At 42.4% G+C, this 15958-nt stretch overlaps 1 protein-coding gene across 3 annotated transcripts in view; it reads left to right on the top strand.

Moving 5' to 3' along the window:
* The window catches only part of LOC137532547 (histone-lysine N-methyltransferase PRDM9-like), a 222808-nt gene that overhangs the window by 160681 nt on the left and 46169 nt on the right, over positions 1–15958 (top strand). For all 3 annotated transcript variants that reach the window (XM_068253168.1, XM_068253169.1, XM_068253170.1), the window contains exons 8-10: positions 506–631; positions 7614–7882; positions 12861–12928. In XM_068253168.1, the coding sequence (XP_068109269.1) occupies positions 506–631; positions 7614–7882; positions 12861–12928 (463 nt within the window). The remainder of the gene's footprint in view (positions 1–505; positions 632–7613; positions 7883–12860; positions 12929–15958) is intronic.

Here is a 15958-nt window from a genome sequence, read left to right on the forward strand (position 1 = left end):
GGTCCAAAATACCGTCAACCCGAATCCAGACTCTCATTGGAGCCTACAGGAAGTGTTTAGAGGCTGTAATTTCTGCAAAAGGAGGATCTACTAAATATTGATTTCATTTATTTTTTGTGGTGCAAATTTATGCACCTGCCTAATTTTGTTTAAACAGTTATTGCACACTTTCTGTAAATCCAATAAACTTCGTTTCACTTCTCAAATATCACTGTGTGTGTCTCCTATATGATATATTTAACTGACATTTTTTATCATAACAACCAACAATTTATAAAGGAAAATCATGACGATTAACAAGGTTGCCCAAACTTTCACATCCCGCTGTATTTGTGTCAGAAGTTAAGCTTTAAAGTATAGCAATGTAAAACTATGAAAACTATTGTTAATTTATGGAGCCCTATCATCTACCTTTGTTCATATGTATATGCTAGGGGGGTCATCAGGCAGGAAAACAGGAAAATACAGTTTTTTTGTGTGTGAATTCATTATTTCATGTATTTAGCTTCTAGGGAATCCTCTTCAGTAGGTGAAAACATGAAAGAAGATTGCAATAGAACACACAGCCTTAGAAACCGAAAACCAGTGATGTACACAGAAATGAATGAACTGCAGGATGACGACTACCTCTGTATGTTTACTCACCTTGATATATTTGAATTGCATTATATGTAGGTAAAAAAAAAAAGTCTTGTAAAAATAATACCTTTTAATGGCTAACTGATCAAGTTAAAGAGACTCTGAAGTCTCTAAATAAACATATTTTTATTTCATAAATATGTTTAATATGTTATCCCTAACTAAACCGCCGCATTCCCGCCGCTATAAATCTAAATCCCCCCTACCTCCCCCCACCTCTCCCCCGCAAAATCCACGACTTTCTTGGTCGTGGGTTTTGCTGCCCTAAGCTCTTCCGTGTGAGACAGGGCTATGAGCTGCAGCACTGCCTCACATGCGTCTGTCAGCGGCGGATCTCAGCCTCTCCCCCGCCCCTCTCAGTGAAGGAAGACTGAGAGGGGTGGGGGAGAGGCGGCGATCCGGGCTGACAGATGCGTGTGAGGCAGGGCTGCAGCTCATAGCCCTGCCTCACACGGAAGAGCTGCCCGTAGTGTGCCCCGGGGAGTTTGGGGAGATTTAGATTTATAGGTTTATAGCGGCGGGGATGCGGCGGTTTAGTTAGGGATAACATATTGAATATATTTTTAAACTAAAAATACTTTTTTTAGAGACTTCAGAGTCTCTTTAAATTATTCAAGCTTTCTGGGATCTAAAATATAAAAGATGATATTTGGAAATATGCCTGAAGAAGGGGACTAGATCCCAGAAAGCTTGCATCATTTAACTGTATCAGTTAGCCATTAAAGGGAACCTTAACTGAAAAGGAAATGGATGTTTCCTTTTAAACAATGCCAGTTGACTGGCAGTACGGCTGATCTCTTTAGCTGCAGTAGAGGCAAAATCACAGACCTGAAACAAGCATGCAGCTACTCCAGTCTGACTTCAGTCAGAGCACCTGATCTGTATGCTTGTTCAGGGGCTTCGGCTGGAAGCATTAGAGACACAGGATCAGCAGGAAAGTCGGGCAACTAGTATTATTTTAAAAGGAAAAATCCATAAAATCCATATCTTTCTCAGTTTAGGTTCCCTTTAAAAGGTATTAGACTTTGTTTTTTTCTACCTACATTATTTGTTTGGCTAACACGGTACAGAAACATTTTTACTAATTGCATTATATAAAACTGTTGCAGTATAATTATTGTTATCAAAGTGAGATTCTACACCCAAAATTTGCATACCTCCCAACTTTTTGAGATACAAAAGAGGGATACTTTAAAATGAATTGAGACGAGAAGCATCTCATGTTCCATACTTACCTGGGGCTTCCTTAAGCCCCCTTAAGGCCGCTTGTACCTTGTTGTCTCTGCGGGTGTCTCCTTTCACCCGCAATGCTGCCCGAAAGCCTGGCCAAGTCGCAGTTTGTTATGCATGTGCGGCCAGGTGTGCTCCCCCGTCGCGCTCCCATCCCTGAGAGCGTTCTGCACCAGCCATCTTTGTCCACCCAGAAGCAAGAAGTTTTGTGGTGAAGAAGGGAGGAGAGGGAGGTGGGCGGAGCACCAGGCAGCTGGGTGAGAGAACAGAGCAAAGGGAGGTGGGTGGAGAGCTGAGCCGTCGTTCATAGGCACCATGTTAGTACACTCCACAGTGGCCATCTTCGTACAACCTGAATTGAGTGGCAAGTGTTCCTTTTGCACAGAAGAGAATCTGGGAGTCGCTGGAGTCAGGACTGCACAAGGAGACGGCGGGACGCGGGACAGAGTAGTGAAAATCGTGACTGTCTCATGGAAATCGGAATGGTTGTGGCCTGTGCATTTTTGTAACTACTGTACTCATATGTACAGTGCTGCCCATAATTATTCATACCCCTGGCAAATTCTGACTTAAAGTTACTTTTATTCAACCAGCAAGTAATTTTTTGACGAGAAATTACATAAGTGTCTCCCAGAAGATAATAAGACGATGTACAAGAAGCATTATTGTGGGGGGGGGGGAAAACATTGCTCAGCCTAGATTTACATTTGAGCAAAAAGTGCCCAGTCCAAAATTATTCATACCCTTCTCAATATTCAATAGAAAAGCCTTTATTGGCTATTACAGCAATCAAACACTTCCTCTTATTGCAGCCCAGCTTTTTGCATGTCTCCACAGGTATTTTTGCCCATTCATCTTTAGCAATAAGCTCCAAATCTTTCAGGTTGGAGGGTCTTCTTGCCATCACCCTGATCTTTACCTCCCTCCACGTATTCTCAATTGGATTCAAGTCAGAATTCTGACTGGGCCACTCCAAAATGTTAACGTTGTTGTCTGCTAACCATTTCTTCATCACCTTTGCTGTGCGTTTTGGGTCATTGTCATGAGAATCCTCATGTATTGCTCTTTTTTCATGGTGCAGTTTACTGTGATTAGGTTCCCTGGCCCATTGGCTGAAAAACACCCCCAAAGCATTAGGTTCCCACCACCTTGTCTGACAGTAGGGATGGTGTTCTATGGGCTAAAGGCTTCTCCTTTTTTATGCCAAATGAAGGAAACATCATTGTGACTAAACAATTCAATTTTTGCTTGATCTGACCATAACACAGAAGACCGGAAGTCTTCTTTGTCCAGATGAGCATTTGCAAAGGCCAAGCCAGCTGTTGTGTGCCTTATCTGGAGAAGTGGCGTCCTCTTTGGTCTGCATCCGTGGAACCCAGTAGTGTGCAGTGTCCATTGGATTGTTTGCCTTGAGACATTGCCACTAGCAGAGCTCAGATTCACTAGGTTGGCCATGGTGGTGATCCTTGGATTCTTCATCACTTCTCTCGCTATCCTCCTGGCCAGCACAGGTGTCACCTTTGGCTTCCGACCACATCATCTGACTTTTTCCACAGTGCGGACCACCTTGTATTTTTAATAATACTTTTCTCTGTAGCCACTGGAACTTGAAAACATTTAAAAATGGGCTTGTAGCCCTTTCCGGACTAGTGAGCAGCCACAATGCGCAGCCGCAGGTCCTCACTGAGCTCCTTTGTATTAGCCATGACTGTCCACAAACCGACTGCAGAGAGCTGCTGTTTTTCACACGTTGAGTTGATTAAAACAGCTGTTCTCAATTAATCAGGGTAATTAGGATGCTTTAGAACAGCTTAGACTATTTGGAATAATATCGAACTTTGGATTTCCCCACAGACTGTGACAGTTTGTGATTGGTATGAATAATTTTCTACTGGACACTTTTTTCTCAAATGTAAATGAAAGCTGAGAAATGTTTTTTCCCCCACAATAATGCCTCGTGTACGTCGTCTTATTATCTTTTGAGAGGGACACCTATCTAATTTCTCTTAAAAAAATTACTTTGTGGTCGAAATAAAAGCAACTTTAAGTCAAAATTGGCCAGGGGTAAGAATATGAGCCATATTTTGAGGATCAGTTGAAAAAGTTGCGGCCAAAAATGGGCGCAGTTGTTATTTATCAATATATGTGGGCACAATTGTTATTTATCTATATATGTGGGCACAATTGTTATTTAGCATGATATAGAAAGCTGTTACGTTATTTAGTGGGCGGCTGCAAATTACATTGAAATATATTGTATTATTGTTAGCAGGGATCGGGGGTGTTAAGGTTAGGCACCACTAGGGAGGTCTTAGGGATAGGGACCACCAGAGGGTCTTGGGGTTAGACACCACCAGGGGGGTCTTATGGTTAGGCACCACCAGTGTCAAAAACCTAAGCGGTTCTTGCCTTTTTCATGATTGGTAACTCAGTAAAGGACCAGCCCTTAAAGCGTTTCTATCATATAAATCCGGCATAGTGGGGTCTGAACCCTCTATAACAGTAATTATAGATTGCCGGTATACCTTGAAATGAATCAGAGCACTCAGTATATGATTTTATATAAAACATTGTATTTGCTTATTATACAGCATATATACAAAATATGAACAGTTCTAAGTAGTATTTCCTTCTAACAGTATTCCATCTCATCATGGCCTTTATAGCCAAGCGATCATCAATCTTCTAAGCACATTCAAAAAATAATATAACAGTTGTGTTATGTAGAATAAGATCAAAGATAGTCTCATCTGTATCAATAGCTGTGTATCTAGTAGTTGCATAAAACCTGTAGTGATCTTCTTAAAGAAATAGCATAAAAAATATCTTCTAAAAAACTTCTTGCTAACATCTTAACAAAACTTAATGCTGAAAAATTAATAAAGTAAATCACCAGAATATTAAGCATATTACCCCTTCTCTGTCATCTCTTCAGCATCTAGAACCACGTGTGATAAGGTAGCTTCTGCCTCATGTGTCTTCCCAGGAGATTGTTGGGCTTCTGCAAACTATGAGCTTTCAGCTCCTACTTTTATAGGGGCAGGATGCAATATGGCTGCCTAATCTGGAATTTCCCTGAATCCCAGGTTCTAGTTGGCTAAAACTTTGTGCGTCAACTCGCTATCTTTGACATTTTAAATACCCATAACACTTTTTTGTTTTGAATACCTTAATCATAATATTATTGTTTATAAATTCCTTAATTACCTTATCTTGTGGGAATTAACGTCATTTGGAGTGCTTACACATTCTAATCATGTCATTTCTGAAGCAATTAATTAAAAATGGACGTCACCAGCCATCTTGTCTGCTGGCTGCCCCAGACATTGAGACTAAACAATGGCATTCATGACACATTTATGATAATATACCCTTCTGCTAATTTGTTTTTGGAAAGTGTCTGTACTTTCCCAGGTCAGGTTGACACTATAACACTGTACACGGACCTGTAAGAGCCTTCAGCAATTTAAGGCTTATTGAAGCATACAGGGCTCCTAATATACTTATTTAAATATAAAGCTTATTATATACTTAAAACAATTAATCATATAAGAAATAATTGCATATTAAATCTTAATAGTATAAAATCATGTTCTATATATTTGCCTTTCTTATGAATAAATATATAATTTCAACCGGCAGAGGTCAGCATTTCATAACAAATAATATTCATTTTATAAGACTATTAAACCGCCAGGTGGCATCATTTGTCCTAAATACGGGACAATACAAAAACCTTGGAACTTATTATTGACTTTCCAAAGGACAATCATAGTCAAAACATGGCAATATATTCTTGCTAATATGCGTCTCACTATTGTTACTAGCAGAATCCAGCTTTAAATGTAATTCAAAGTAATAGCTTCTATTATATATGGTTTAACAATAATGATTTCTTTTTTTAGAAGGACTGTATTGATTAATATTTAAATTGATAATATTTATGTGTAATTAATGAGAAAATAAGATTGCTGCAGTAATGTGAGTTTAACTTGCTTCCAGTCAGTCTTTCCACAGTACGCTTATCTTGACCTTGGCATTTGAAAGATGCCTCTAACAAACAAGAATGTTTTGACTTCTTGTAGCTAGAATAATCTTATAGGCCTCACAGCCTGGAAAATGCTGAGATTTCACAGAGAAATATAAAGTACTCTAACTTTACAGTTCACAATGAAATTTTGCATAGAACATTAAAATGTAAAACATACACATATGACAGCTTTTCCTGCATAAATAAAACCGCTAGAATTCTGACACCAGGGGAGTTTTAGGGTTAGGCACCACCAGAGGGATCTTAGGGGTAGGTACCACCAGGTGGGTCTTAGGGTTAGGCACCACCAGGGGGGTCTTAGGGTTAGGCACCACCAAAGGGGTATTAGGGTTAGGCACCACCAGAGGGGTCTTAGTGTTAGGCACCGCCAGGGAGTCTTAGGGTTAGGCACCACCAGAGGGCTCTTAGGGTTAGGCACCATGGGGGGGGGGGGTCTTAGAGTTAGGCACCACCAGGGAGGTCTTAGGGTTAGGTACCACCAGGGAAAGGTTCTGTGTGAGAGAAGGGAGAGGTTAGGTTAGAGTTAAGTTCAACATTATCTGTAAATGTAATCATAATGTAATACCACAATTAAATTGTTATTTACCGTTTTTGTTATTTAACGTTTCGCTTAAATTGTTATTTACCAATATTGCTAGTAATATCGTTATTTAATGTCGCTCCTAAATTAGCTTGCAACTTTTTTGATCCCCACTGCCATGCCACTGTCCGGCTTTTTGGACAGTTTTATCACCTTTTTAAATTAAATTATGTCTGCAATTATGCCCTGAAGGTTTTTAAAGTTCGCCTGGCAGCTGATATGTCCCTCGACGTAGCTCCGGTGTCCCGGGGACCCCTTCCTTGGAGATGCCGACCTTGCCAGCAGATGTCGACCTAGCGAGGTTGGCATCACCAAGGAAGGTAACCCCGGGACACCGGAGCTGCAGCAAGGGACATATTGGCTGCCAGGGGCTGGAAGAAGCCCCGGTTAAGTAGATCTCATTTTCTCTATTTTGCCTGTTGCTTCCTTTACGCCGGCAATGATTACATTTGCAGATGACCAGAGATAAGCAAGCCTGTATTGCTCTCTGCATTGCAAATAAATATTTTTACTTACAGAAAATATGTGAGGGCTGGAACCCACTAGAGCGATTTTTTTTAGTGTTTAGGGAACGATTCAAAATGCTAGCAGTTTCCCTAAATGCTCAGCTAATGTTAATGGATGGGCCAAATTCCACTGGAGCGTTATCGCAGGACATGCAGCATTTTGGTGGTGTTAGCGTTTGCATTTCTTCAATGTGAAGTATATAAACGTTGGCATAACCGCTTATGAATCGCTATATAGAGCGATTTGCTAGCGTTTCTAAATTACTTCACACTGTAAAAAAAACTAAGGTTAATTGAAAGGACCAATCAGAATTAAAAATGCTAATCGCAAATCGCTACACAATTTCTGGCAAAAAGCTTACACTTTTTTAAATCGCTACCAAAATCGCCTGAAAACGTTCATGAAATCGCTTACAAAATGCTCATTAAAAACGCTAGCGATATGCGCTTTGTAGTGGGTTCCAAGCCTCAGACTGCTTTCAAATGTTCATTTATGTAACTAAGAATAATTACTACAATTTTAGTTTTGGGAGTATAATCCAACTTTAATATTCAACCATGGTTGCAATCCTTTGCTGACAATACTGTTTTTTCCTTCCTCTGCTAGATTGTGAGGAATGCCAGTCTTTTTTTCTGAATCAATGTGAAGTGCATGGATCCCCTATTTTCATAGCTGACTCCATTGTTGAACTGGGAACCAATAACCGGGCAAAGCTCACACTTCCACCTGCTCTGAGCGTCAGAATATCCGGTATTCCAAATGCTGGTTTAGGAGTGTGGAATGAGGGCCCAGTTATTTCCATAGGAACACACTTTGGACCTTACGAAGGAGTTGCAACTGATGACAATGCAAAAAGTAGTGGCTACGCCTGGATGGTAAGCAGTTTGTGAAAACACTCCTTGTTTGTATTTTATTTTGTGTCACATTGTGGAGATTGGACAGAATTCAGCCTTGTTAGTCATTCAGGAGCCCAGTAAGGAGACGTCTCCGCCCAAAATGCTGCTGTAACAATTAAGAATTCGCCTGAGAACACTGTTATAGTTGGAATCTCTTCTTGTTTTTGGAAGTCTGGGAACACCAGGTAGGGCTAACATCTTAGACTACTCAAACCCAACGTGATTTTGTTTTTCATACTAGCTGATGCCCAGGTTGCCCGGGTATGTATTTGTTTGTTGTTGGCTACACCTACTTTTTATAGCCTTGACACACAGTCACTCAATGACCAATTTTGTGAGCTTTGGGGTCATTGGCATCAATGATTTAATGTTTCCCATTGAAATGAAACAAATCAACCTATGAGAGGGGATCGCTAGTGAGCTGCTCCAGGGGACAGCCAAGTGACAGGTCTGTCCCCAGAACAGTGCTGCATTAGATCGCAGGCTGTACAACAAAAATAAATGTCTGTTTCTTTTCAGTCTGCTAGCTGCGATCGCCGTTGGCAGACTGTTGACAGAGCTGAGCTCCGTGACTCAAGCGGGGATGCGCGTGCATCGGCCTGGGTGTTAGACTGTCCTGGAAGAGCCACCTTGTGGCTGCCAATCGGCGTTAGGCGGTCGCAAGGAGGTTAATAAAGTATGTCAGGACTAATGTGTACATATACTTTTGAGACATAAGTCCTGCCCTGATTATCTAGCAGCTGGCTTACTGACCAGCAGCTAGAGGACTAGCCAGCTTACATTTTATTCCATCTGTTATTCTATCAATGGCTCAGTGGATATTTGCATATTGGGAGAGGTGTTTGCTCTTCACATCATTCAGCTGATTGTAGCGAGAATGGGGGAGGAGTTTGTACACAAGTAGGTGATATTTTTTGAACAGAACAGCTAAACAAAAGACAAACCTCACAAGTGTCCTGATTTCGGAGGGACAGTCACGGGTTGGGGGGGCATGGTCCCACATCCCGGTTAACCCCCACTGCTGTCCCGGGCTGTCCACTTCTGCATCAGGCAATTAGTCAGGGATGTGACGGAGGGGAGCTCCGACTTCATCCCCTCCTCCCTCTCTATTGACCTCCCTTCTGGGTCTCCTCTCTTGTTGCTGATTGCAGCTTCAGTGAATCTCCCCTGCACCCAACGATGTCCCCTCCGTCCATGCCCATCAGTTCCAGCCGGCTTCACACTTCCTGTCATCTGCATGTCGCGTGATTACACAGACTGGACATGCAGAGAGAAGGCAGTGAGCGGCCAGCTGGAACTAATGAGGAGAATGGACGGAGCGGACATTGCTGGGTGCAGGTTGTCAGGAACTGGCCCGCGGCATGCCTGCGTATACGGTTCCCGGCTGCGGGTTAGTTGAGCTACCACAAGGCTGTGACCCCTCAAACACTTCTCACTGCCACCACTAGCTGTTGCTAGACACGTCCACTCGGCTGTCGAGTGCTCAGCACGCAATCCGCGTTTTCATATTCGGAATACATCAACAAAGAAAAGCCATCCGTATGGCAAAAAAGAATGAATAAATAAATCCAAAACTCAAAATAAATGTAAATGCTTTTAATAATGAAGAACAACCATAAAAACCATTAAAAACCAAAGTACAGCGCATAAAGACGTTGTGAATGAACTATAAAGGTTAGCAGCAATCTTACAGTGACCAATAATAATGATAGTAATGTACCTGGGGTCAGTTGGTAAGACAGATATAACTATAATCATCTGTGCCACAAAAAACCAAGTCTCACACAAAACAAATGTCCGTAGGGACCGGCTGAAATGTTGTCAAAAATTATGTATATGTAAAAATGGAATCAGCAACATGTGAGCAAGAGGGATGGACACGGAGACCTCTATAAAAATAATGAAGTATAAACAAATGTCTTACCAAGAGATGCCCCAGATGCCAACCGTCAACTGCGCTGTCCCTCACATGTATCGCAGCCGAACTGCTGCTTCTTCAGAGCTTTGCGCTTTAGGCCGAATACGGGAATGCCACGCACTCTTGCAATCTTACACTATAGTGAAGCAAAACCACTAACAGTCGTTCCGAACGATACTGTTAGCCACTCCAAGACTTCCCACTCTGCTGTCGAGTGCAGAAGTGCCCCATATACACAATGCAACTACAATCTTATACGGTAGTGTTGCTCAATCATACAATCAGGCATGGACTTATACACCGTTACACTTCAGTCTCCTCTACTAGGCTATGAGTGTTAGTTTAGTACAGCAAAAGTCAAACTTATTAAATAACGATTTAATATTCCAGGAAAAAAGTTGAACAATGCAGAAAATAATATATACAAAAGATTTACAAAAACAAAGTAAAAAGTTACAAAATAAAATTTTACAAGGATACACAGCAAGACAAGTTTGCATAAAAATAAAATGGGATAAATGTTAATTGAACTTTTACCAGCGCAAATGTCCAACCGTGGAGAGACACGAATTTTCCGATTTCCTCGAGATCATCTCTAGCGATGAGCTACTCTCGGGAGAAGATGGTCTGTGACTGTCCTAGCTGCTGTTTTATAGCAAAATGTGTGCCCAATGTCCCAGGTCCAGGAATTATCCAATTTCCTGTTTAACGTGTGCAACTTCAAAGCGTTCCTGTGTTAGTGTTAGATCTTTTCAGAGATTTTAGAACACTTCCGTAAACCCAATTTCCAACTTGGCAGACTCAATTAGTCAGATTGTATTTTGGCCCACAGGTTTACATGTACACAGAGTTCCAAGCAATGTTGTTATGTAATTACCAGTACCCAGACACAGACAATCACATCTGAGACAGCAGATGAAAGGTGAAGACTTGACTGCTATTGTTCACCCTGAGATGCAAATGTACTACAGTAGATTTAATTAGCATCCCACTTCCAGAGGACTGAATACAGACGCAAGGTAGCAGCCTCCTTCAACCATACACGTGACACACAATGAAAAATGAAAAATATGTTCCTGTATTATCCTTAACATCATCAGCACCCCAATATATCACCACATAGGTGAGATTACACTAATGTATTTACTGCAGGGAAATGGGCTTGTGTAGTTAATATATTAGAGAGTTCCTGTGCCAAGTACGTTTATCTATCACACTACATAGAGCGGATCCACACTATGGTATGAGTCTCTCTTTACTGTGAACTGATGGCTTCTGGATAGCACTTAAATACATATATGCTGTATCTTCCAGCAACTGACTTATTTGCTTCAGGAACTGTTGTCTTCAGACTCTGTGATAAGCTCATGCTATCTGGAAACTGAAATCACAAACACGGGTTGGCACGACAGCCAGGGGCCCCAGTCTCTCTCACTGGCCAGAAGCCCCTAAACCACCATGCAATACCTAGAGGGAAATGCGGGCGAACCCTGGACCTCTCACTTCCTGGGACTTCACCTCCATCGCCTCTAAACTTAATGCTAACTGCAACACACATAATTGCTCACTACCATTTCAAGCAATTTCCTACCTTTATCTGGTCAGCAGGCGCCAGTCAGCCAATCAGGTGTACTGTCATACACCCTTTGCCTGCCATACCAAAGGTCCAGGGCTCGGCCGCATTTCCCTCTAGTTAACGCATGGTGGTTTAGGGGCCCCCGGCCAGTGAGAGAGACTGGGGCCCCTGGCTGTCGTGCCAACCAGTGTTTGTGATTTTAAATTTCTTTTTTGCAGCTTCCAGGATGCGGTACAGGTGAGTGGTTAGGAAGGGGACTGTGTGGGAGATGCCTACACGCGGCGGTCCCTGTAAAAGATGTATCAACGATTACATCCAACCGAAGCCTCCCACCTGAATACTAATTTATGCAATTCCTGCTAGATTTGGTATGGCAGGCAAATGGTGCATGACCGTACACCTGATTGGCTGACTGGCGCCTGCTGACCAGATAAAGGTAGGAAATTGCTTGAACTGGTAGTGAGCAATTGTATCTGGAAACTGAGCCTGACACACAATCTACTCTGCAATGCTGGATCACATAAGTGGCAACTCTTTTACTATTTTTTATCAGATACCTATATTTTTATATACTTTTTAACCAACTTAGAGGTATACTTTTTTATCACTCCTCTCTTTTTTAAGCAGCCCCTCCTCACATTTTTTCTCTGTGCGATTGGTCTGGCACATCACATGTATGGGAGTTGTGGCTGTGTAATGTGTGCGAACATTATTATTGAACAACTGTTTGCTCACTGCAGTCTGCAACTGTTTCATATACAGTGTATATAATATTGGGGCTCATTCTTGGTTGTTATGGTGGATGGCCCTGACTGTGCATGGTGATCCAGTTTGCACAGTGTGATGTTCGGCACATAACAATCTCCCCGCCACAGATCCCCGGAGTATTGTGACCTCAGCCACAGAGATAACAGGAGCAGAAGAAAAACAGCAGCAGAAAACTGTTACTTTCTACTGATCAGAACAAGTTCTGCCCTGATAATCTCATCAATGCCTTGTGTGCTGCGCTGTTCTCTCCCTGTCTGGAGTCACAGAACCAGACATACAGCTATGGGGTGCTGAGGAAGGCTACGGCTTTTTGCGAATTGTTTGTGTGAGAGTGGAGGCAGAACACCTGGCCAAGTTATATCTTTTCAGGGGTGATGCGTTATTGATGGTGAAATTTGCAGTATTTTTCACAAATGGCATGGGGAACTAGGAAGGTTTTCGGGGCATGATTAGGGGTGTGGCAGGGGCGTGGCTTAAGTGTCCCTCTTTCTTATTTCAAAAAGTTGGGAGGTATGCAAAAGAGTTGGCATGAGGTTTGCTTTAAATAATAAATGACATGTCAGTGATAAAACCTATGAAATGTAATGGAAACCATGAGATGTTCAATGTGGAAATTCTAGGGTAGCCTCTTCAGAATATTTTAGCAATTGCATTGCTGAACACATTCTAACACTCCTCTTCTCCAACCAATATAGATCATTAAAGGTAAAGACCACTATAAATACATTGAGGGAGAAGATGAAAAGTATTCTAACTGGATGAGGTATTTTATTGTTTTGAAACTTGAAACGTTATGGTTTTTATTGTATTATTTTGTTTGTATGTGCAAATTTTAACAAATATGTTATTGTTTCTACATTTGTAAGGGTGTATGTGCAGGGGGAATTGGTTAGTGTTAGGGTGGGTCTTAGGGTTAGGCATCACCAGGGGAAGGGTCTTAGAGCTAGGCACCACAACGGGTTGGGTCTTAGGGTTAGGCACCACCAGGAGGGGCCTTAAGGTTAGGCCCCACAATTGGGGGGTCTTAGGGTTAGGCACCACCAGGGGAGATCTTAGGGTTAGGCACCACCAGGGTGGGGACTTAGGGTTTGGCACCACCGAGGGTTCTTAGGGTTAGGCATCACCTGGGGAAGGGTCTTAGGGCTAGGTACCACAACGGGTTGGGACTTAGGGTTAGGCACCAACGGGGGGGGGGTCTTAGGGAAAGGCACCACAATGGGGGGGGGGGCTTAGGGTTAGACACCACTAAGGGAGATCTTAGGGATAGGCACCACCAGTGTGGGGACTTAGGGTTTGGCACCACCAGGGGGGTCTTAGGGTTAGGCACCACCAGGGGAGAGTTCTGTGTGAGAGTAGGGCTAGGTTTACTGTATTTTTTAGTTATGTAACAGTTTGTTTGATTGTTTGTTTTTTTGTTTTAATTTCCTATCTGTTAATGGTACTTATGATTTACATGTTTTTGGCCTCACTTTGCGCCAAGTTGAAAACAATCTTTACCGTTAATTAAGATTATGTCCTCGTCTACTTATTCCTATTATTCTTATTCAGGCCACAGAAAAGGTCAGGGGTGCTTGCTGCCCACCTTACAGTGTTATTTTGGTAGTCAACCACAACGTGAGAAATGTTTTTGAACCATTTAACTACCAAGCACCGTATATATACGGCACATGGCTGTCAGTTCTCAGCTGCAAGGCAGTACGTTGTAACCAGGTCCTGTGGGTAGTAGCAGAGCAGCCAATCGCTGCTCTGCACACATCTCTTCCGATCACAGGACAGCAGTGATCATGTGATCAATGCAGTCATAACAATGGAGGAGAAGCTGCACGGACATCCGTCTGTGTGCCTCGCCTCCTGGCGGTACACTACAGGACCCAGCTCTGTACTGTAGCCGGGTCTTGTAGGGAGCAGCCAATCAGCTGCTCTGGGGGGTCACATGATCACAGTGATCATGTGAACACTGTGATCATAAGGATGCTGTAGCCTGGAAATGATCTGTTCTCTATAGAGAGAACAGATCGTTTCCAGTTAGTAAAAAAAAACAAAATACAAATTAAAAACATAATTTAAAAAATATATTAGAATATTAAAAAAATAAAATAAAAAGTGGACCTGAAGGACAGGAGGAAAACAGAGAAATGCACCCTGTATGTATTGAGTTTAGCCTGTCTAATTCCTCCTCATTTGTGTCTAATCACAAGTTGTAATTTGATCTCTCCCATGTGTCACCTGACTGCCGCGGCAGAGATGGCAGATAACCTCATTTGAAAGCACAGGCTGTTAAAGCAAACCAGAGCTGTTGAAACACAAACGTTTTGTACATACCTGGGGCTTCCTCCAGCCCCATAAGCTCGGATCGCTCCTACGCCGCCGTCCTCCGCTGCCCACAGTTCCGGTACCTGGTCCTGTCACTTCAACCAGTCGCGGCCAGTCTGATGTAAAAGAAGTGCGCTATTTAGAAACAGTGCAGATTTATTGCAGGATTTGTATTAGCTGTCACAAGAAATGCCAGCGGGTGTGCACGATGTCACGCGACACTACATGCCGGGAGTGAATGGGGCATTCAAATGATTGCGGTACTTTGCACAGGAGTCGCCTGGGATCTTAGCGATCCAATCCTCTGTGATGGTCGTTATTGCGGAGTGACACTAAGTGACGTTCGCGTGGTTAGAGGCTACCGACGTCGTGATATCGAGGAAATTACCAATTGGCACTCAAAAAATCGACGGTAGTCGGTAAAATCGTGATGTGGGTACATAGTTTTAAGGTTATTATGCTGTTGCTTATCTTTCAGAGCAGAGAGGATGCTCTGAGTTCAGGTAAGCCTTTAAAAAAATTGAAATAAAATAATCTAGGCCATACATCAGGCAACTTGGCAGACGCTCGACCATCCAATTTGATCACTATAATCGAATCGGATGAAAGTCGGTGCTGCCAAATGCATGCCCGATCGATGATGTGACCAATTTCATGCTGAAATCGGTCACATATGTCGGTCGGATATGCCTTTGTGGTTTGTCAGGTCTGCGTTGGTAACTGCGAGTGTGCGAGCCAGACCAGAAAAAGACCAGACCAGACAGTCAAATCCCTAATTTTACCATTTGCCGGATACATTGGGGGGTCTAGTTTTCTAGATGAGGTGGTTTTTTGGGGTATTCAGGGGTCTTGGTCCTTTTGCACCGCTATAAATGAAGTATGATGCTAAAAATTCTGCTTTGGATTTTAAGTTTTTAAACATGCAAAATGCATTCAGTTGATTCTGGGCCCCTCAGTTCTCTAGCAGTGTGACCGAGGCATTTGTATTTGGTACCTCCATGCACAGGAGAAGTTAAAGAGGAACTTCAGCCTAAACAAACATACTGTCATTAAGTTACATTAGTTATGTTAATTGAAAATAGATAGGTAATATAATCTCTTACCCACACTGTTTTAAAAGAACAGGCAAATGATTGATTTCATGATGACTGCCATCTTTTTGGTTGAAATAAAGTGACAGGGAGCATGAGACACAGTTCCAACTGTCCTGTGTCCTGAGCACCCCTCCCAGTTGCTAGGCAACGTGAATAACAACATAGGAAATCCCATCATGCTTTGCACAGCATCAGGGAAAAAAAGCCCGGGCAGTTTTCTTTGATGGGGCGGAGCTTAGCTAAAAATGCAGCTAAAAATGATCCTTTGGTAAGAAAAACAAAGTTCTGATGCTGTGAAACTGTTAAAGAAACACCAAGCCTTTTCAGTGCTGCTGAGTAGATTTTTAGTCCGGAGGTTCACTTTAAGGAGTACGTTTTAGGATGTA

This window comes from Hyperolius riggenbachi, chromosome 9, assembly GCF_040937935.1.
Source record: "Hyperolius riggenbachi isolate aHypRig1 chromosome 9, aHypRig1.pri, whole genome shotgun sequence".
NCBI lineage: Eukaryota > Metazoa > Chordata > Amphibia > Anura > Hyperoliidae > Hyperolius > Hyperolius riggenbachi.